The sequence below is a fragment of the Phallusia mammillata genome, chromosome 5, assembly GCF_965637545.1.
Source record: "Phallusia mammillata chromosome 5, kaPhaMamm4.hap1.1, whole genome shotgun sequence".
NCBI classification, from domain to species: Eukaryota; Metazoa; Chordata; class Ascidiacea; order Phlebobranchia; family Ascidiidae; genus Phallusia; species Phallusia mammillata.
Window position 1 is genome coordinate 11202146 of NC_137256.1, and position 23659 is coordinate 11225804.

Consider the following 23659-nt stretch of genomic DNA (forward strand, 5'->3'; position numbering starts at 1 on the left):
ATTTTTAGCATCTGTACACAAACAAAAAAAAGATGAAGTATATAACAAGTTTTTGCTGCCAACAAAATTTTGTTGTTTTTCTGCTTACGAACAACGCGCACAGTGCTCTTTGTTACCTCAAAAATAAAATAAAACCTTAGTGCAGGGGTGCACAACCTTTTTGCTAGGACGGCCACATCGCAGAGATGCTTTTATGTTTTAAAATACATGGTTTATATTATATATATACCATCTAATAGCTTGGTGCACAGGTTGAGCTACACAGCGTGGAGATCAGTCTTAAGTGTTTATGATGTCATAATCTATATTGTGATGCTTGTGGTTCCTGTTTTGTTGGCATTGTTTGCACACAATAGGCGTACGAAAAGTCTGACGCATATGGTTATTTGGCTGGTAATACTTTTTTTAGTAGCACAAAAACTGTTTAGAGCAGTTTAAACATCAAAATATTTAGCAAAAGAGTTTTATTTACGTCACGGCCGAAAACACGACTCTGCGGCGGCATGCTGCCATACACCCGCCTTAGTGTAAGTGTACCCCTCCCTTAGTATAGTCACTATACTATAGTGTAACCTTCCAGCGTTTTGATATTTGGCAAATAGAAATACCATTTTTTAGCGACCATAGACCCTAAAGTTTAATGAAAACGAGTATTTGTATTGTACTTCAAAAAGACCTTCGTCGAACCCCTGGGGTTCGATCGAACCCCGGTTAAGAACCACTGCAATAGCCAAAGATCTGGTCACAGATTCGTAGTGAAAACCACCTAAATTCATTTGAATGAAAATGATTAGAACTCAAGTGAGCAATAGCATGGCAGAATATCTGCCTTTTAACAACCAGACAGAGGTTTGTCACAACAGTAATTGCATGTTTAGTTTCGTGTGGTTGGATATAAGCAGCAGTGTCAAGCACTTAGCACTTGACTTTGTGTATGTGTTGTGTAACGTGTTACATACACTTAAGCCTTAACTGCCTTCATCATACGATAGTTTCCTGTGTTTACCCAGTGTTCAAATTGCTGAGCGTGTGTGTATGCTGGCGAGTTTACTTTCAAGTTAATATTTAAAAAGAATCAACAAACTGTAGGCTCAGTTTTAAAGACGATTAAGTCCAAGTAACATAGCGTGATGCGGTTCCTTTATATCAGTGGTTCTCAAAGTATGGGTCGCGACCCAAACATGGGTCGCGCAGGGTCAAAAAATGGGTCGCGCTGCAGTGATTCCATTCTGCCCAAACGAACTATTACCGTATTAAGTAAACACAAACGAATTTTCTTAATGTAGTAGTAAAGTCACCTCATTTGACACGTTGTTCAGTAAATGAATCACTTGCAAACTCGGAAATGACGTGATGTGCCGGTGTATGGTACTTTTCCGCACGTTTGCGTGATTGTGTAAGCGAAAACAGCTGACGTCACAATTGCAACCTATAAAGGGGCGTTATCACGTTTTTGTTTACATATTTATGCACATCTCTTGATTTAAAATGATGAGTTTGGGACATAATTGAACTTTTCAGAAAACTAACTCTCAAAAGCTCGTATGGTATACCATGAGGATTTATAAATCCTCATTTTAACAGACCCAAGTATGGAAAAAGTCCAGGACGCACAACTAGGCGAAACTTCGATGCAAAAAATTTTGACCTTTGAACTCGCTTGACCGTTTAAGCGCTAAAAACAATAAGTTGACTACAAATGCAGAAAATCACAGTTCGTTGAGTTGTAACGTTGTGGTGTATTGCCACTGCGATAACATGCCTTGACATTCTAACTCTGAGAATTTGTCACTACTGCTGTAAAAATGTACAAAGTTGTGTTTTGTTGAAACGATTTCATACAACTATTGTCATCTTCGAGTTATTTAAATTAAGATGGCAATATAGTGTTGTAAAAAAATTCGAGTATTAACAAGACTTGCTGCATTTGTATGTCCTGCTCGGACATTTGCATCACAGTTAAATACTTGAACGTTTTTTATGATGTGTTTTGCTAAGTTTTGTTGATCATGTAACATTGTACTTTAAGCCGAACAGCATACCTTTACACTACAACATTTTTTACATTGCAAATAGACTTATTCGCAGCAATAAGTTATCGAACTTTTTTGTGGCGAACAGCTTGGCAGGCAAATAAACTGCAGTTTGGTTTTGGGCAAAGGTTGGAATTTCCCACAATATTCTTTTTGCTTTTACGAAACTGACAAAAACGCCACCATGGTGATTTTGACAGTGTTTATTGTCACGTTTATCGCACCACCACTTATATGACTTTTCATCGAAAACCACTGAGAATTGCCAGAGGAAAAACACCTCTGGTCTTCAACAACTCGACTAGACGAGTGAGTCAAAACCACTGCATTGCAAGCAAGAAAAGTAGCCTGGGGCACCGACGGAAATTACCGAGTTACTGGTATAAAAGAGTGGAGGTTTGTCGAGGAAAATCATCAGTTTCATCGACTCAACAACAACTTTCCTTTGAGATATCGTCAGAAGTCGACTGTCTACACAAGGTAACATTTTTCTACAATAAATTTAATCATTACTGAATTTCAACAAAGTTATTTTAAAGTCAACGCTAAAACCCAAATGCAACAGCATACAATTTCGACGGTGTTAAATATGATTGTTGTTATTTAAAAATCAAAGTTTGTTTATTCACATATCTTTGTTTTGTTTTAGTTAAGATGAAGATTTTCATTCTGACCATCGCGTGTGCTTTTATAGGGGCTGCAAGCGCAGTGACGTATTATCCAGGTGAGATGGCTAGTGTTTCAACCAAAAGTGCAAAGTTGTTGCAATCGTAAACGCAAAATTGTTAAACTTGTTTTGCGCGTATTCAACTAACAATTCCAATGCGAGTAAATATGTCTTTAAAATCAACAAATTAACGACCAATTTAAAGTCTTGGATTTACAACTTTGCCACAAACAAATTTTTCTCGTATAGTTACTTACAACAATCTCGGATGTTGGGGAGACACCGTGACGAGAGCAATTCCTACGAGAGAAGGAGATGCTATTCTTGATGGCAGCTACGGATCAAGATCCCACGCGATTGCAAAATGCGCCAGAGTCGCTCACAACCACGGCGATGACGTATTTGCTGTTCAGGTAATGCTATTATAAGTCATTTATAAAAACAACACCTTTTTTATCCGTTCATCAGAATTTCACATAAATTCTATTCGAATAGAAGCTCCATAAAAATTCTATTCTTTTAGGCCGGTGGTTGGTGCGCCAGTTCATCCACAGCCCGAGCTACTTACCGTAAATATGGTGGGAGCAGCGCATGTGGGGCTGACGGTGAGGGTGGTGCTGGGGCCAATCAGGTTTACGAAATCGACTCCATTTCAGAAGGTAAGAAGTTATGGGTGAAAAAGCAAAAAACATTTCAACGGCGAAAAAATCGTTTAACTATACCAGAATAAAAAAACATTGTTTACATCAAATTGAAACAATCAACAACTTATTTTGATTTTTAGTCTCTCTTCAAAATCTCAGCTGTTGGGTAGACACAGTAAATCGTGCCATTCCGACACTTGAAGGACTCGACCCAGTCCTGGACGGAAGTTACGTCTCACGCCAGGACGCCATCGCCAAATGTGTGCAAGCTGCGCATGCGCGAGGCTATGAAGTCTTTGCATTACAAAACGGTGGTTGGTGCGCTGGAGCACGTGACGCCGATCTGACTTACAAACAATATGGAGCTAGCACCAACTGTGGAAATGACGGTGAAGGAGGTTTCGCGGCCAATCAAGTTTACCGCATTCGTGTCTTGAAAACTACGTAAGTACAACAAGGAAATATTAGTGTCAGTATTATTTCAGTGTTCGTTATCCAATTAAAGTTGCATGTTGTGAAACATATGTTATATCGTTTTAACCTTACCATCGCCACAAGTAAATAAAATCTATATTTTTTCAGAACCTACTAATACAAAGAAGTAAAAATCAACACTGCTTTCAGAGACGTCCAAAGTGTCTGTTTTCGGTTTATGTATATTTCATCAAAAATAAAACACAAACGCATTATATTTGTTATAACTTCCATAGCTATTTGCGGCTTCAAATTTATGCAGCTGTATAAGAAAACTGGACAAACTACAGAGGTGGTCGCATTAAGTCATGTAAATATTTGAACCAAGCCACAAACATGATTTCCCAGGCAGGACATGTTTGGTGAAAATGTGTAAAGAGAAAGTCAGTTTGGTTAGATCTACCTGCAGGTCCTAACAAATAATTCGCAAATGAAGTACTAATGTTGACACATAATTATATGAATCGTAAGCCGTAACTAAATGTATGGTAAGCCAATACTTCGGGGTCAAATGAGTACAAATAAACAGTGCTCGAATTTGAATGCTGAGTCGAAAAAACATGTTAGCAAAGTCTCGTATTGCTGCGTTGTGATTGGTGCACCAGAACACGTGACCAGAGCCTTTAGTGACATGAAATATTTGCAACAGTGTTGGCAATTAAGGTACCTGAAGGTATATAGGCCCGGAAGGTAATAAGGCCCACTACTCATATTTTTTGGTATACATGCAAAAATGTTTCCGTTTCGATATAATTTTTAGATTTATTCAAACTTACAATGATTTGAAAAGTTTTGGACCTGCAAGTTCTGTGTATTAGTTTCTACGACCAATCCAAATTCAAAAGTGTTTTTTTACAGCTTTTTATTATTTTTAAAAAAAATTTTGTTACAAAAATAAAAAGGTTTTGTTGTCGAAATGAAATCTTATTAGGATATATCAGAAAGGGGTCATTTTAGCTCAATTGGAGCGTTATCCAATCTGAAAAAAAGAATTACCTCAAATGAATTTTATTAGGGTTTTGTTTGTCAGCCATTGCTGGTAATAAGGCCCAACAAATTTTTGTCGTTTTCTAAAGTGTTTTTTATAGCAAAGGCGACTGGTATGCAAAAAATTGCTTATTTGCTTTATTAGAGAGATGAAAGTTCCAATAATAAGTCTTTTTTTAAGTTTTTGGAATGTGATGTTTCATTTCGCTTTATTGGTGATCAACTGTCAAGTGGTTGTTTATTCGTTGTTGTTAGTACCTTCAGATTAACAGTTATATGTCTTAAAGTTAATAACGTTGCTTGGTTAAACTTGATTTGGACCGACGCAAAGCATAAAGTAGTCTGATTGATTTCTCGACCTTTAAAAAATACATAAAAATGTTGGGCCTAATTAACAGCATAAGTATGTATTAAGGCCGAAGTTTTTATTTTTTTTAAATTGTCATCATACAAAAACTAATCTTGCAAACGCCTTCAAAGTCTGATGGATGATTACAATTCACCGCTACAACCACCATGCCAAATTTGGGCGGAAACTATTGTATGTTTTTTTAGTTATGCGCAATAGTTTAGTTTTTTAAGGGGCCTTGTTACCTGCAGGTACCTTACAACTAACTTAGGCTAATTTCGGTAAAACCGATTTGTTTACACATAACGTTTTAATTTGTTTCAAAATTGCAATTTGTCTACTCTAGACATTGCCCTATCCTTGTCACCAAGATTGTATTTTAATCAGAGAAAATCAATTATAAAAATAAAACGAAACGGGCCCGGTTAATATAGCAACGAATGAAATTAGCATAGCAGCACAAGAATGCGAATCGTGCAATAAAACGCAGGGTACGGAATGAGTTCGATACCAGACATCTTTGTGCTTCATTTGATCTCGGATACCGATCAATAAAAGTAACACCAAAAGCAGTTTGGCGCAAATTAAGAAAAAATAATCTTATTTAACCACACAACCTGATAATGGCCAAAAGCAAGGAATCTAAAAGTTTTTAGCTTGCAAAACATTAACCAAATCAATTTGATTAGCCACGGATTTTGGAGATTATGACACAAATGATTGATACAAAAGTGTGATTGTAACGATGGATTTTAGTAATAAATAACATCTACAAGACGTATCTGGCCTTCTGTCCAGGCACACCCAAATTAACAAATGGCATGCAAAGACGAAAACTTTGCGGCCAAATGTTTCACAACTATTATACAAGCTTTTTAGAGACGCTTTTTGCGTATATTTTGATAGTTTTGTTTCGCCCATTTTTCGGTTCTGCTGCAATAACGGACTGTCAGTACCCAAACTAACTTGTATTAAAATATTAAAACAGTAAAATGATAAAAGAGCAAGCAGCGTAGGTATACAGTCGCGACAGAACCACCGCCCAACACCAACTGCCGGCTTCTCAGCCAAGTCTCCGCGACAGTTCGTTACAGCGAAACGACATAGAAATATAACTTAGTAAACTGAAGCTTTCAGTACACCTAAATCAATCTATGTTTTTCGTGTTGCAATGTATTGTAAATAAATAATATCGATTTCGCCGATATAATGGCATCCTCAGTTTTAAGCAAGAAATAAAATAAAATTAAGCTATTTAGGCAATGAAAGATGTAAAAATAATAATAATAAAAGACTGCTACAACCACAACACACTACCCGACAACTAAATCAACCGTTAAAACGGATACAACATAACGACACGAAAAACAAAAAAGCAACGTGGTGGAAAAAGGCGATAAGACAAACGCGTGACCGAAAAAGTGCCTTCCGCAAGCAATCTGCAGAGTTGTTATCTAACCTGTGGCAGGATCATTTTTGCGACGTTTATGGTGGCTTTGATTTTACCATACCACTTGTCTTCACATACGTCCAACATGCACATTGCTGGTTGCTCTAAAAATGTGACGCGAAAGCATTGTTCGATGCCTGGTCTTTTGTCTAGGAGCGTCGGGTGATGTTGGTGATAATGGTGAAGCATTGCCGCCTGTTCTTTTGCACTGGAAAGATCACATGCTTTCCATATGGCTCTGTGCGCGTTCCATCTGGTTGAAAACTTGTTTTTCGTTTGTCCAACATAGTTTTCTTGGCAAGTTGAGCATGTTGCCACATAAACTCCGTAATTTTTGCACGTTAGGTTTTGCCGAAGTTTGAAAACTCGTTTGTTTGTCCTAAACGTGGTAGTTGGAAACACCATCGATTGATGATTTTTGAAGCGACCACATAAAGCGCAAGCTCCGCACGGTTTTGATGTTCCATTTTCTGTGGTAGTTAGCGCCAGCGCGATTTTTCGGTGGGTATATCGCCCAATTTGCGGACAAATGGTTTGCACATAATACCTACATTTCGTTGTTGATTAATAAAGCAAAATTAAAAAAGGACAAATCTACGAACCACACACCCTCTTTCTCAAACAATAGATTTCATGTCGACCAACATTTGTTTGTAAATGTAACATGGTCATTTGTGCTCAGGTGTTGGTTCTTATAGCAGAGAATTACAATCGTTGGTTCCGATTTTTTAAGCGTCCAAAAAATCTACTGTTTTCAAAGTCGAGGTGATATATTCTTTACAAACTATGACACCCATTTAGCTGGTGATGTGCAAGATTTTAAGTTAGAAGATTGAGTCACCCCACGTCGAGTGTGATCCCTTGCAACATTGTTTGCTATTAAGATATGGCTATAATGTTGACAAAAGACATACTGGACATGTGCAGTCTACTACACTCCATGCACGCCACATGTTAGTTTCATCACTCGCTCCGTTAGTTTGTTTGATCCTAGCCCAGTCTGTAAATCCTAAATGTTTGTCGCCTATTTAACCAACATTCTGTGCCCGGTGCTGATGTACAACCAGCCTATTCAAGCAATTGATGGCAATTTTCTTACAACCAAATCACTAGTTTAAAACCCTACGGTACTATACAACATAACAGACATAATTTATGAGACAAACCAGGTTCGGCGCTTTCTGTCCTTGACAACACAAACATATTATGGAAAAATGTCATCAGAACAGAGGTGGGCGGATCGGGAAATTTGAGATCCGAAATCCGATCCTGAATTGTGATATTCCGCTCCGATCCGATCCGATCCTGATCCAAAATTTTCGAGCAACAATAAGATCCGATCCGAAAAATATCCGAAAATGTTCTAATTGTATTAGAATTGTTTAGTTCACTACAAAAATTATCTAAATGTAACATCTAGCCTGAAACAACAAAGAAATATTAACATCCTACAACATAAAAGAAATATAACCTCCATTGAAGTATGCAACTTCTTAGTCATCAAATTTTCACCTTCTATAACGGCGTATAACGCGTACCTTACTCCCTTGTTGCACGTTACTGTTTACGGTAGGCCTACTATGTCATGTGATAACCTGATTTTACAACAACACAAAAAAACACAGAACACACTCATAACCTTATGAGTAATAAGGGTGCACGACTGCACACGACACACAGCAAATATGTTCAATTCAATTAGTTTCTATTTATATTGCCTTCGACGGTTACTTGAATACTTGCCCCATACAATTTCAGCCTTCTTGACAAAAATGTAATCCTTCCTGATATTTTGTGCACTAGGCCTATATGCAGTATGCACTTAGTATGCAGGGGGGGGGAAGAATAATATTTTATACAACAAAAATTCACAAATATTATATTATTTTCCCTGAGTATGTTGTACAAAAACTGGATTGGATAATCCGGATCCTGATTCGGCAGCTGTAAAGTAGCATTCGGATCCGATATCCGTCAAAAAACGAAGATCCTGCCGGATCACGATCCGGTATTCGGATCCATGCCCAACTCTGCCTTAGAACATATAGTTTTAACACACATTTCAATTTAGTCATTGTTTGTGTATATTATTGAAAAAATATCGGCACTTTGTATACATTTTGATGACGAACTTTATTGTAACACGTTATTTCGCTTGACTAAAATGAAAAGAAAGTAGGTAGGCCTACATTAACAAAAATATTTCATTTCATCTCATCATTTATTATCCGAATAGAATAGTTAGTTGCGAAAATTGCGGTTTAATATCTAGGTAGAAAATAAATTAACAGAAATTAGAATTTCTACCGGGTTGCACTTATACAGCCACCTACCACTTTCTGCCCCCATCAGCATATTGAACATGTTAACAAACCCAAAACTTGTTTAAATATTACAGGAAACAGCAGCAAAAGCATTTTTGCCACGTGTGGAGCTGTAATTCTAGCTCAGACTTGGCAATAATCCGTATATCCAGTGATGTTGAGGTTCGCAACATAGCATGTTCAGGTTCTCAACATGGATGTCCAGAACGTGCACCGGGTGGCGTGTTTGCGCCACGACCTCTGTTGTATTCTTATGAAACTTAAGTTATGTATACACAAGTTAACTCGCGTAAATTTGTTAATGAAATAAGAGATGGTCAGCTTGTATTGTACTACAGACTTTTCCAACTGCATCACAGTTCCTTCTTTCACCAATAACCACTAGTGGCTTTTTCATTTGTAATGGTAAATCGGATTCTCCTAATATTCTACAGATATACTGATGTCTAATTTTACCTGAGATTGAAGTGCAAAATTTGCTCATTCTTTGCTCTTGACTTTACTTTTGTTGTTGCGTTGTTGTGGCATCCATCGACTTGGCCTGTTTTTTTTTAACACAAAAATCCTTGAAAAAATTAATTACAGACAAAAGTACTGTCGGCTCACATGTATATTACTTTTACATTGGCATTGAATGAATTATGTGGATTTTTTTATTTTTTGGTTCCGGGCCAGGAGAAATTGTAAAGGCGAGGGTCCAATATTTCAATTTGGGAATTTTCCTAATGAATCTCTGTGACGTCAATGGCTTCGGTTTGGAAAGTTTCCAACAAAAATGTGCTAGGCTGCACACGCATACTGCAAACGGCCACTAGTTGTTCCATTCCTATTTCGCTTTCCTGTTCAAAACAACGCATTAAACGGCAAAGCGCTTTATCCAAAGATGTAAGCAGGATAAACCCGAAAGTACAGGACCGAAACCCAATCCACCTGTCAGCTTTGACGCTTTTTGCAGTTTAGGGTCGCTAGGTTCTATTGGTGCAAAAGTACAACGTGCAATTCGTGTGAAATATTGCATTTTATCTAGCCTATATGGTCTGCTGCAAGATTAACCATAAAATTCTATTCATAAGTCCGTTTTATTTAATTCCAATTGCAGAATGCATGACTTTAATACTGGCCTGCAGGTGGCATGTTGTTGACCCCGCTAGATTGTAGGTCGTCACTATCGAAACTAGCGATTTCTCTCCAGAATTTTTGCATAAATTTTACATGCGAAAAGGCATGGTCCGCTACCACCTTTTTGTAGCATGTGAACATGAACACACCCCAGTTTAGCTGCCATGATTTAAAACTTGGCTCGTTTAGGATAAAGATAAATTCAACGATTGAAACCTTTTTATAACACCAGACATTTGTTGCGATCGAATACGTAGTATTTACTATTTTTAATGGACGTTGATACCCGGTTCAGCTATACTAACACAGGAACTCACACCAAGGCTTTGCTAATTTCTGGTAGGTGACGCAACGGAGCATAAGCAGGTCTACCCTGCAGCCTTTGTTTTCCAACCGAACTAAGAAAGTAACTAGAAAGGTGGCTTTCTGATATGCTTCCATTTTTTTAATATTCTACATGCAATCTACCAATTTTCCACATATACATCATTTGATCTACACATATGATTGTTTTTGCAAGCAAAAACGAATGGGTCTCCACACGCGCGTTGGTGCAGATTTACGGTAAAAAAAGTCCTGGTTATTTTTAAATTCATGAGGAAAAAAATTCAGAAAGCATTAACCCAACTTAAAAAGTTTTGTCCGTATTCTTTTTGCATCACTATTGTCATATAATTACAAAAAAACAGTAAATAAGAACGGGAAAAATACTTTCAATTTAATCCCAAGCTTTGACCTTGATATTGTCGTCCAAGGTCAGTTTTTAAACACAATTTTGAAAATGTGCGTGATAACTTAATAAAACGACATAGCATAGCTGCACAAAAAAAACAGGTGATTTCTAATCACCGAAACGACTGTCTCGTAAAACGTCTGTCCGGGTGTCAAGCTGTGCACTCCCGCTGCATTCACCCGCCTTAATAAAGCCTGTTCACATGCACAAATTTACCCGGGTAAATTACGAAAATTTACCCCGTTTTTTCAGAAAAAAGAAAACGAAATTTTTCAGAAAAAAGAAAAAGTTAGGTGGGTAAAGAAGATTTACCCGGGTTAATTTGTGCATGTAAACAGGCTTATTGTAAACCAGTGAACTACTCCCTTGAAAGTTGAGACTTCTATCAGACTAGGGGCGGGCAACTTCTCCAGTCGGCGGTCTTGATATGGGAAAATGAAGTACTTGGCGGGCGGGATTCCTGAATCGATACATTAATCGCGTATTTATCCAGTGATTTAAAACGGATTTTTAAACACCTAAACCAAATACATTCAAGAACATCACAATTACAATACAGTCCAAACAATCTAACTGATATAACATAAAATTATTCACCACAGAAAATTTAATGCATACACCACAGACTTAGATACTGCTGAAACACTAACTAGGCTACACGTGTGGAAACAAAGGAAACCGTGAAAGCAGGCCACACACAAGGTTGGCAGTTAATTATGTCGTAACAATGGACGTATGGTGCAATGGTAAAACGGCGGGAAAGTTTTTTGCTATTGGGGAGCGTTACTGTCAGTTACAACTATAATTTGACGCAGTAAGCAAGAAGTGGGGGATTGCGGCAGACTGTGGCAGCGGGCCACATTATCATGTGAGACCTGAAACTGTCTGCGGGCCACTCAAAATCCCGTCGCGGGCCGGATCCGGAATAACCTAAATACGAATATCGAATAACCTACTGCAAACAATGGGGCAGTTAAGGGATCGAAATTTCCGCATGGTGTCGCCACGCAACAGTTATAGTTGTCATAACGGCACAAACGCGCGCAAATTAAAAGGCCTAAATTTCGCATTACTCCGTCAACACAACTCTACTCCGTCATATTTTTACCACTAAACATTGTTATCTGCCAACTTAAAACTAAAAATGGATTATTCTAAATGGAAATCTGAGTTAAATAAAAGATGTCCCAAAACAACTCTCAAGAAGGAGGATTTAATTTTAAGATGCGTTGTATTTCTGTGTTTTTTTGCAATAGCTTCTTGTTTTTTCTCTGCATAACTACTTGTACACAGACTTCAGGCTCATGATAGGAATGACAACTTCATTTGTGCTGTGAGCTTGATGGAGAATGTAGGTAGCAGCTCTGAGTTACAGTGGCACGAAGTAGAGTTTACTCAAATAATCAGCTAGGATCTAATACCACACACAACTGAGGAACAAGTGAAAGTTTATTTTCATTTCAAGTCCACATGTGACAAAATTTCCAACAGTGATGTGAAGGCTATTGTGAAAGGACGCCTAGTCTGAAATGTTTATCTGAGTTTTATTTAAGTGGCATTGTACATGCTTCACTGAAAAAAAAAGTTTCATATAATGTCAAAATAAAACTTAAAAACAGTGGAGAAATTGTAAATTCAGAATGTGAGTGTGCAGCAGGAAGAGGACCTGTTGCCATAGGCGTCGATTTTTTAATTATTTGCAAAATTTTAGGGGAGACCTTTCCATGTTTTGGAAACATCCATCAGCCGTTAAAGCCCACAATCGTAGGAACAGAAAGCAGTTGCGTTAACTGCTCCGTTGTCCTAGCGACCGCACGATCTAAGTTATAGACCCATATTCGGTTGCACGTAACGAACTAAACATTGCAGATATACAACTTTCACACAGTGAGATAGTACAGTTGTGACAGTATTTAAGTATACGTTGTTCAAGATGTTTATTTACATTGCGTGTGACGATTTTTAAATGACTCAACATCAGACAAAAAACGTCTTATTCGAGGGTTGCTTGCGTTTTGGCTGCAAAAATGCCTATATTAGTTTGACTGGTCCAGGAGGTCACAACCTGCGGGCATGAACATGTTTATTAAAATATATGTACTGGCGGCCATGACCTAAATAAAAACTTATTTGTCAAATATTTTTATTTTCAAGCTGCTCTAAACACATTTTATAGAACTGAAAAAGTATTACCAGCCTAGTAGCCATATGTGGCAGACTTTTTTATGCCTTTGTGTGCAAACAATGCGAAAAAAAAGATTCCCTTAGCGTCACAATATAGATCATGACGTCATAAACAGCTAAGACTGATCGTCAGACTGTTCAGCTCAATCTGCTCTTCAAGTTACAAATCTAAGCTTTTTAGGCGCCATTAGATGGTTGACATATAATATTTCGTTACATCAGTAATTTTAAAACACAAGCAAGCAGGCAATTGGCCGGCCGTTGGTAAAATAAGGATCTGCGATGCGGCCGTCATGGCGAAAAGGTTGAGCACCCCTGGACTAGTCATTCCTGCAGTTAACATAAAGCAAACATAAGATACTTCAACCACCAGCTTGAATGTGCTGGGAATAAAACAATTAACTATCACATAACAATGCCGATGGTTACTGCAACCATTGTTACGTTGCATAACAAACCACGAGACACTTGCCTTTGTCATTGATTGTGACCTTCAATCTATAACAAACATCCAGTTCAACTACTTTAGGGCATAGGTGTGTATGTGGTCTTTCTGGCAATACTTTATTTTAAACAAAAAACAGGGGGGAGAGTCACCCCGGTCACCCCTAAATCGACGCCTATGCCTGTTGCTACATGCAAACATCTAGCAGCCACAGCTCTTATGGTTTCCAAATTTCACATCACAGAAGAGCTATCTGTTAAGAAAAGTTATACAGATCAGCTTCAAACGTTTCACCACCCTGCAACACAATTGAAAAGTAATCACTCACTTTATTTATTACATGTACTGTATAGTGGTGACTTGTAAACCTTGTTTTCTACAAATTAAAAAATTGAATGAAACACAACTGAACAAAGTAAGTGCAAGGAATGTTAACCAATGAAAGTTTCGCATAACAGCACCAAAATTTAGGGATATTATTTTGGCAACTGAAAGAAGAAATATGCAAAACTATGTGACTCTAAGTTTGTACTGTCCACAGGAGCAATATGTCATGGCAAAATGTATGAAAAAAGGGCACTTACTTTGTTCAGCAAAACAAAAAATTTCCACATGAGTGCGGCAGGTCTGTTTATTGACAACCAACAGCCATACTTTGCTGCAACACCAGATGCAAAGCAAGAGAAGATTAAATGTCCATCTAGGGAAAGATTGCAATTATTACCGAAGGTGCTAACTTCCCATATCTGAATTTGTGAGTGACAGCCTTTAATTAAAAAAATCATAAATACTACTTTCAGATTCAGGGACAAATGGGCATTGCTAATAAGCAGTACTGCTACTTTGTGGTGTATGAATTCGAAGATTTTTAAGTTTTCAGATTCAAGGACATTTGGGCATTGCTAATAAGCAGTACTGCTACTTTATGGTGTATACATTTAAAGATGTATTTGTGCAGAAAAATTGCGAATCGGTCATTGGTTTAAGTAATTATATACTAAATGTTTAGTTGATAACATAAGAATGCATTATCATGTCTTTTTGGAAAACAACACACATTGTCCCGGACAGAACTGCCATACCCTAAGTGACATACACAAAAAAATGTAACACTTATCTCTAACAATACATTGCCTAACATTTGTCCCCATAAAACAAACAAAAATAAGTTTATTTGACAGATGCAGCATAATGAGGCATGGATTGCTTTAATATATTGTATATTTTAGCTATATATTGATCCTTTCTGATGCAGTATGCCTATCCTTTAGTTACTACTGAAATATTTTCAAGCTGGCTTTTTCCTTTTAGCATTGTTAGGGATGTTAACAAATATATCAAAGGATGTAAACAAATTTTGCACTCTGATTCCTCTATCTGCCATAATGCTGTCTACGGGTTAAGAAAACTCTGAGACATTTTAGTATAGTACAGAATCTTCTATTACTAGCCTATCACTTGTACATCCTCCATGAAAATTACTTAGAAAAGTCACCAGCCCTTTTGGTAAAATTCCAACCAGAATCCTTATGGTATTTTTACATGTTGAAAATGTGGAATTTTGAGCTTTAACATTTGTTGGTTTTTTTAATTTTGTGGCATCTAAAATAACTCTGGTAGCAGGAAACTGCTGTTTAAATTTGGCGATCATTGATTGATCAACAACTTCTCGTGCTGGCCATGTATTTCTTTCATCTGATAGAATAAACAAATTATCGGTTTCCACAACTTTTCAGTTTAAGGGTCACAACGCTTGATAGTCCTTTTCTCATGCAGTTGACTGTTAAGTGGAAATTTATGGCCACCTTTACTTTCCAGGCAAATTGCCACACAATAGTATTGTGACATTGTATTAGCAATATGATTAATTTCTTAAATTTTTCTTTCAAACGTTCGATTTTATCAGACAACAGTAGCCCCGCAATACATCGAAAGTTTCTTCTTATTTAAAGCCGCAATGTATTCAGAATTCTTTACTGATTTCACTGTGTGGTAAAATAATGAAAGTCTAGGAAGTATTTTCGCGTAACTGCAACGGTAAATTACAAATCGAGCGCACAAAAGTAAACAGTTCAATAATTTAGATTCGTTGCATACACCAAATAAAGCGTACACAGGATTAACATCAAGGGAAATTAAAAATTTCGCCGAGATCCATGCAAAGACTTCTTCCCAATAGCTCTGCACTCGAATACACTTAAAAAACATATGGCTTATCGTTTCAGTTTCAGTTTCACAGAAAACACATTGGTCTGTATCAGTAGCCTAATACCAAATGAATACAAAACATCGTTGGTCACAACGGCACGTAAATTTAGTTTTATCTGAAGGGAGCGCAATTTTGTTTCCATTGTCGAATTGTAGTTGGTTTGGTACAGTTGTTCCCAATGGGTTGTATTCGAAGCAAGACCCAAGTCCCGTTCCCAGCTTTGTTTTTGTTTTTCCGGGAGAACCGCCGTGTAGTGTTTAAGTTTGGTATAAACCGCTTTGGGAGAGTCAAATGTTTCAAAGAACTCGTTGCACAAATTTACCAAACTTGGTTTTTCGCCGGAGTCGTCATTTGTTCGATCCCAATTTGGTGGCAGCGCGGCTATCATTTTAATAAAATTTTTGAATTCGTGATTGTTTGGCGTAAAATTAAATTTTGTCGCCAATTTATCGTATGATAGATATTCTCCTGCATTATCTAACAAATTGGAATGATCCAGAATCCCGGCGTTGACGGGCGATTTTAAATAAAAGGTTCGAGATTTGAGGGCAACGGTTTTGCTGACCCACAGCGATCTAGAAAAGGGTTTGGTCGATTCCATTATTTGCATTAACTGTCTGCAATCAGTAATAGTTTTCCTAACTGTTCTAAGAGGAATAATTTGCGAGCATTGTTTTGATGCTGTAGGCAGATTGCCTCGAAACCAACATTCTAACTCCATTTTAGTTATGACACTTGTTTCCAGGTACTTCCAAGGAGCGCTATAGTTTTCGTCGAAATATTTTGATCCCCATTTAAGGTTTAACGCCATTATGTAAGTATCAACATCTAACATATTTGCCCCTCCCTGTTCCAGGTTTGCGATAAGCGTTTTCCGTTTGACTCGTTCCCATTTCGACCCCCACACAAACTGGAACATTTTAGTTTTTAGTTTGCGTAAAAACGCGCTCGGTAGGTTGATGGGGAGCACACTAACTTTATAAATCAACATGGGAATTATTAGGGTTTTTAAAATACAGATGCGGCCCAAAAGGGTCAAACCACGTGATGACCAAATATTTGAAATTGTACTAATTTTGTCGATTACTTTTCCAAAGTTTAAAGAAAACAGCTGTTTGGGGTCATTGATGGGAATTTCAATGCCAAGATATCGAAATGATTCTTGAGGCCATGAGAGACCTTTGTCTGCGTAGGGTTTTTGGATGGACAAGCGTTTTGACCCCAAATAGAACGCTAGCGATTTTTGCATGTTAATTGTGCAGCCTGACATCCCTGAAAACGTGTTTAATACGCGAAATATTTTGTCGAAATCTGATGGTTCTCCTCTTAAAAAAATTAGAGTATCATCGGCAAGAAGTGAAACTTTAAATTCGCGATTGCTTAGTCGTATTCCTTCATAGGAATCGTTGCGCAGGGCCGCAGCCAAACATTCTATACACAACAAAAAAAGTGTTGGGGACAGCGGATCGCCCTGTCTTACACCTCTTTCGATCCTAATCTCCCGCGATAGGAAATTGTTGTTAATAATCCTGCTCGTAGGTCGAGCATAACAACATTTTATCCATTTAATAAGATTCTGACCAAACCCAAAGACATTTAATACAGAATACATATATTCCCAGTCCAGAGTATCAAACGCTTTGAAAATGTCTAGCGAAAGTACCGCTCCTGGAATTTGATAAAAATCACAACTATCCATGATGTCAAAGAGCACGCGAAGGTTATCGCCGATATACCTTCCCTTCATAAAACCATTTTGATCTTCGCTAACCAAAATGTCGACATAAGCTTTAATCCTGTTGTTAATGGTTTTTGATATTATTTTATAGTCCGTGTTCAATAAGGAGATAGGCCGGTAATTGGTTGTGATCAGGGGGTCTTTTCTGGGTTTGGGGATGAGAGTAACAACCCCTTGCGTTTGGCTTGGACTAAATTTACCATTTTTTTCAGTGTAGGACCAGGCATCAGTAAAGAGGGTTTTTATATCCGGCCAGAATGTCTGATAAAATTCGACCGGCAAGCCGTCTAGGCCCGGCGACTTGTTTCTTGGCATTTTGTGAATTACACCACACAATTCTTCTTGAGTGATAGGCATGTCGCATGTTTCAATTTGTGTCGATTTTAACTTAGGGAGGTTTAAGTCAACCAGATGTTGGGTAACTTGAGAATAAGAATAGTTCGATACGCGTTTTTCGTAAAGGTTCTCGTAAAATTTAGCTAACTCCTCCAGTATGGATATTTGATTGGTATAAATTCGGTCGCCCGCCTTTAGCTTGTTGATCGATTTTTTTTCTACGTGGCGCTTTTCTAAATTAAGAAAATACTTCGTATTTTTTTCACCCTTTTCGGCCCACAAAGCCCTGCTTCTTATAATCGCTCCCATAGTTTTATTTTCAATCAAGTTATCTAGGTCGTTTTTCAACTGTGTCAACTCGGTCACCAATTTTTGATCTGCAGGAGTATTGGCGCCGACTATTTCGTCTTCAAGCGCTTCAATACCCAATTCGAGTTCGTTTTGACGTGATGTGTTTTCCTTTTTCACCCTTGCGCTAAAACCAATTGATACGCCGCGAATAACAGCTTTAAGCGCATCCCATCGAGTGTGAGGGTTGACGTGATTCGCAGGGTTGGTTAGAGTATAATCGTCGATGGTTTTCCTAATGAGCTCCACGTACCGTTTGTCATTTAACACAGGGGTCGGCAACCTTTTTTGCACTGCGGACCGGTTTTGAAACTAAAATTTTATCGCGGACCGGTCTTCAAAAAACTCCAAATACTTATATAGCTATAAAAACGCTTAAATTAGTTTATCATGCCCGGGATACACGGGCAAAACGTTTTATAGCATTTAACATTAAAAATTATAGGGCCCGGTAACGAACTCCTCGCGCACCGGTACCGGGCCGCGGACCGGCGGTTGCCGACCACTGATTTAACAGACGCGTGTTAAGTTTCCAGTAGCCTCTACCGCGCGCATGGGGGGCAAACTCTAAAGTTAGAACTACTATTTTGTGATCCGACATAATCCCTGGTACAATATCGGCGTTTGGCACATTGCTTAAAATTGATTTTGAAACGAGGAAAAAGTCTAATCGAGTAGCAACCAGTGGATTACTTTGAATTCTAGAGTACTTTTTAGTCGTACTGTGCAGGAGACGGAAGGCATCATTTAAATCAAGTGCGTTCATGTGAGCCTGTACAGTGGCCCGGGAGTGTTTGTTTGCGTGCGGCGCGCCGGGACTTTTATCTAAATTCTCGTTTAAAATTATGTTGAAGTCTCCGCCCAGGACAATATCGCCGTCCCCGAATGTTATTACGTCAGCGAAGAATTTATTAAAGAAATCGGGATCATCTTTATTCGGTCCGTATACATTTGCCAAAGTTAATTTCTTATCAGCGATTGTCAGGTTTACAATCAAAAACCGCCCATCGGGATCAGCCATGAAGTCCGTTTTTAAATATGATAAATATCTGGAAAATAATATAGCTACTCCCTTACTTCGATTTGTGCCATGTGACCAAACGATTTCCCCACCCCACTCCAACTGCCAAAGTTTTTCGTCCCGGTCTGAACAATGTGTTTCCTGTATAAGTACAATTTGAATTTTTTTTTCTCGGATAAATTTAAAAATCGATTTCCTTTTGATGGATCCCGGATCCCAGAAACGTTAAATGACGCTACAGTAAAATACATTAGGCAAGAATATAAGAACACAGTATAGCAGGGGTGGGCAAACTTTTCAGTGCAAGGGCCGCATTCAAAAGTTCTTAATCTCAGGGGGCCGCATAGTATTTCACCAACGGCCGCCAATTGCTTGCTTGTTTTTTTTTTTTAAATAACTGGTGCAAAGAATCATCTTTATATCGTATATATATATACCATTTAAAGCCGCCTAAAATGCTCAGATCACAAATTTCTTACTTGACGCATAAGTTTAGCTAAACGGAGTTAACTATTTATGACGTCATAATCTGTATTGTGACGATTGCGGTGCCTGTTCTTTCGCATTGTTTGCACACAATAAGCGAATAAAAAGCCTGGCGCATATGGTTATTAGGCTGGTAATCTTTTTTTCCAGTCTCACGAAACCTGTTTTTAGCAGTTTCAAAATCAAAATATTTGGCAAAATAATTTTAGTTACGTCACCGCCGCTAGCACGTGTATTTTAACATACATGGTCACAGCCGCACAAACTCGTCTCCGCGGCCGCATGTGGCCGTACGGTCGCAGGTTGTGCACCCCTGATTTTGCCCAAAATATTAACGGAATCTATTTTCAGCTATGTGCAAATACGTTTGTTGTCACTGAAATTATTGGACAAACATTGGTTGAAACGCCACAATTGCAATTGTTTCAAAATAAACAAGCATTTGTTGCAACATAGGCTATACCACGTCTTTTTGTCAATAAATTCTTGCGCCAACATTAAACAAAGCGAGCCGCTTTTAGTATCCATTTTTAGGTGTTGTGCTGGTCTGTGTTAACGATTCTAAAGCCGTGTTTAATGTCCGTTTGCAAAGTATTGCAACGACCGAAACTTGAACCAATGTGAACAAAGTTTTGGCGTCAACAGTGCAAAGTGGGCTGTGATTAAATGATTTTTTTTTACTTTTATCGAACGAAGAAATTGTGTCAAGTGGCGATTTGCAAAATAACGTGGCAGAAACAACAGGTTAAAGTACGTAAAAAGTATCTGTGTTTAGTTCCTAGTAAGTATGGTACGGGTACAGATACTGCACATGGTATAGGTATCGGCAATTCGCACCTCCGGTATTTTTTAAAACTCTGCGGCTGTGCTCATAATACTAATCAGCGTTACTAACATTCTCTTTAAAATTTTCTAACATTTGGCGGGCCGCATGAACTCCTTTGCCGGGCCGCATGCGGCCCGCGGGCCGTAGTTTGCCCACCCCTGCCGTATAGTATACTAGTAACAAACAACCAATCAGTTCAAACCCGTTCAACCCCAAGGTCAATGTCCCACTCGTACTCAAACCCACACGAGCATCGGTAGGGTTTATGAGGTTCAATACATTTAGCAGACTTTTTTCCGCAGCTGCAATTTATCAATTTATATTTACATAAATGGTTAGAACACTCTCTACTCATAGTGAGGTTTGGGATCGGGTTTATCGTGCTACACCCGCATGCAATTGAGTACCTTTCACATCTGACACATTCGAGGAGATTTTCTTTCGTCTTGAATTCAGGTTGAAATTGTCGGCAACATGGCATCAAAAGCATGACCGCTTCACATTTAGGACAGTTGATTTTCTTTTCTTTAACAGAAACAAGTATGCAAGTTTCATCGTCTTTATTTTTTTTTTTTTTTACGACAATCAGACGACAGTCCGAAAACTGAAAACTGTCCTTTGTCGTGTCACCATACGAGAAATAAACGTATTTTCAGATAAAGGGTAGTCGATAATAATAGTAAACAAAAGAGGAAAAGCGAACGAAAGAGGTTAAAATGTCAATAAATCGGCTGCAGAAATCAAAATCTATTACACGCATGCAGATATTTGTGAACGGCATGGAATAATGACAGTGTGTGGGCGTATGTTAAATCAGGATGACCAAATAGCATGAAACGAATAATTGCACCAGGAGAAAGATTGGAAAGAAATGAAGCGTTAAACTTAGCGTTTTCTGTCAGAATATTCGAAACAGTAGAAAACAAAATTGTGCGAGGACGAATCAATAGTGGACAATTGAGAAACAAATGTTGTGTGGTTTCTACGGCCTGACATGCACAAGGGCGAAAGTGCCTGGGATTGATATTGAGTGGGCTATGGTTAAGTCGAAGCATGCAATGAAGGGCAGTTGTCTTAGGACAAGAGCCATGCAGATGTAAGGTTCTGACTGGATACGTAAAGAAAAGTTTTTTAACTTTATTTTTAAAAACTGAAACAGATTTTATCAATCGGATTTCTTTTGGAAGTTCATTCCATAAGCGGATAGTTTTGGGAAAAAATGAGTTATATTTGGTATTTCTGCGGCACGCAATGGGATGTATTTTGAGGGGGTTACGCAAGTCATATTTAATTAAGTTTTTAACGTATTCAGGAATGCAGCTTTGTAAATATGAAGGTCCTATGCGATTTAGAACTTTGTGAAATTGAACGAGAGAGTGAACGTTGCGACGAACACGGAGGGGTGTCAATCCAAGGTCCTGTAATATTTTATCATACGAAGTGGTCCTCATACACCCTAAAATTAGTTTAGCCGATTGGTGTTGCACATTTTCTAGTGCTTCACAGTCAGAGAGGTTACAGTTATCGAATAAAATGTCGCCATATTCAAGCGTAGGAAGAACGCAAGACCTATAAAGGGTAAGGATGATATGCCGAGAGACTGTGTTAGATATTTTGCGCAATCGGTTAACTTTGATTTGTGCTTTGTGGCAAATGTAACGAATGTGGTCATGCCAAGAAAGTGTTGGTGTAAATATGAGGCCGAGATATGTATGTGCACGGGTTTCAGGCAGAGCTACACCTTTGAAAAATATTTGAGGAAGATTGGAACTTTTACAGAGCGATAGTACTTTAGATTTGGAGGGATTAAAGTTAATTGCCCAAGTGGAAGCCCATTTGTCGAGGTGGTTGAGATCTCGCTGTAAAATTTTTTGAAGTTGATTTGGAGATTTATCCGAATAATAAAGGGCAGTGTCGTCAGCAAAAAGTGAAATGTTAGAGGTTAAGTTATTGGAGATGTCATTAACATAAATCAAAAAAAGCAATGGTCCTAAAATTGAACCTTGTGGGACTCCGGCATTTGTAGGTAGTAAGGTTGAAAGGTTGTTGTTCAGGCGAACTTGTTGTACACGACCAGTTAAGTACGATTTTAGTAGAGGAAGCAAATTGCCATTTATCCCAATTTGTTGTAATTTATGAAATAAACCGTGGTGCAAAACACGATCAAAAGCTTTGGAAATATCAAGAAAAACGATTCGACAATCAATGCCTTCGTCACGATCGGCGTAAATATTGTGGGTTGTGTGAAGCAGATTGGTGATGGTTGAATGATTTTTTCGAAATCTGGAATTGTTGGGGTTCAGAAGTTTATTTGATTCCAAATAAGTAATCATGTGTTTGTGGAGAATTTTTTCAAAAACTTTTGATAGGGAGGGTAGGAGCGAAATTGGTCGATAATTTTTTACATCATGTTTTGGCCCGGATTTATGCAGTGGGATTATTGTAGCTTTTTTCCACTCTGATGGGAAGATACCCACTGATATAATATAATTAAATAAATAGCTTAATGGCGTTGCTAGGGATTCTGCACATTGTTTTAGAATGTGATTAGGAAGATTTAGCGGATCAGAAGATTTGCTAGGGTCAAGTTTACGTAATACGTGGTACACATCAAACGGGGTAATGTCAATGGAAGGTATGGATAGGTTAAGTTGGCAGGAAGAAGGAGGAAAAGACAGTGAAAGCAGATTTGAAGGGAGTGTGGAAATGGAGGCGAAATGTTCATTTAGGAGATTTGCTTTCTCGATGTCATTGACATAAGTTACTCCGTTGGAAACAAAGCTTGGCGTACCTTTGCTGTTATAGGAAACTTCGTTGGTATTCAGGATTTTACGTGTGAGTGACCAAAACCTCTTAGAAGAAGGTTGAGAAAGGCAGGCTTCGTTAACAATATGCGCATGGTATTTAGCTTTTGCGGTCTTAATTTTGCGTTGAATTTCGTTTCTAAGTTTGTTGTATTGTAATTTGTGATGCAATTCACCAGAATTTCTCCATCTGGTAAACCAGCGATGTCGCTTTCGAAACAGGTGTTTAATTTCGTGATTCATCCATGGCTTACATTTCGCTGTTAGCTTATAAGATCGGAGTGGAATATACGTTTTGCACGTCTGGTTAACAACATCAGTAATGTTGTTTAGGGCCATGTCCACAGAGGATGAGCTTGCAACCAAATCATCCCATGGATACGCGATTAAAATATTGTTTAGAGATTCAAAATCACTATTGGCGAAAATCCATTTGTAAAACACGTGTTTGGGGAGAGCGCCACGAGATACGTTAAGTATAA

General features: G+C 38.2%; 1 protein-coding gene and 1 long non-coding RNA gene across 4 annotated transcripts; one reads left to right on the forward strand and one right to left on the reverse strand.

Annotated features, from left to right (window-relative positions):
* Nucleotides 1–1956: 1956 nt before the first annotated feature.
* On the forward strand, nt 1957–4035 carry LOC145230454 (uncharacterized). 2 transcript variants are annotated; one of them, XM_080095884.1, is made up of 6 exons: nt 1960–2513; nt 2683–2757; nt 2950–3113; nt 3224–3359; nt 3485–3788; nt 3927–4035. In XM_080095884.1, the coding sequence occupies exons 2-6, from the start codon at nt 2688–2690 to the stop codon at nt 3934–3936; spliced, it is 684 nt and encodes a 227-aa protein (XP_079952010.1). In that variant the 5' UTR covers nt 1960–2513; nt 2683–2687; the 3' UTR covers nt 3937–4035. The 2 variants fall into 2 exon arrangements, with proteins under 2 accessions (XP_079952011.1, XP_079952010.1); XM_080095885.1 differs by lacking the exon at nt 3927–4035 and having other exon boundaries at nt 1957–2513; nt 3485–3792.
* Nucleotides 4036–12211: 8176 nt separating this feature from the next.
* Nucleotides 12212–14464, reverse strand: LOC145228943 (uncharacterized). 2 transcript variants are annotated; one of them, XR_013860324.1, is made up of 3 exons: nt 13994–14464; nt 13738–13785; nt 12212–13662 (listed from the first exon to the last, which is right to left on the reverse strand). It is a non-coding gene; the product is annotated as an uncharacterized LOC145228943 (long non-coding RNA). The 2 variants fall into 2 exon arrangements; XR_013860325.1 differs by having other exon boundaries at nt 12212–13707.
* Nucleotides 14465–23659: the final 9195 nt, after the last annotated feature.

What these genes read in the sequence shown, in the direction of transcription:
- LOC145230454 (XM_080095884.1), top strand. Translation starts at nt 2,688, where the DNA reads ATGAAGATTTTCATTCTGACCATCGCGTGTGCTTTTATAGGGGCTGCA. An exon ending in CGCAGTGACGTATTATCCAG is followed by an intron (nt 2,758 to 2,949) that starts GTGAGATGGCTA and finishes TTTCTCGTATAG; the next exon opens with TTACTTACAACAATCTCGGA. An exon ending in AATCGACTCCATTTCAGAAG is followed by an intron (nt 3,360 to 3,484) that starts GTAAGAAGTTAT and finishes TTTGATTTTTAG; the next exon opens with TCTCTCTTCAAAATCTCAGC.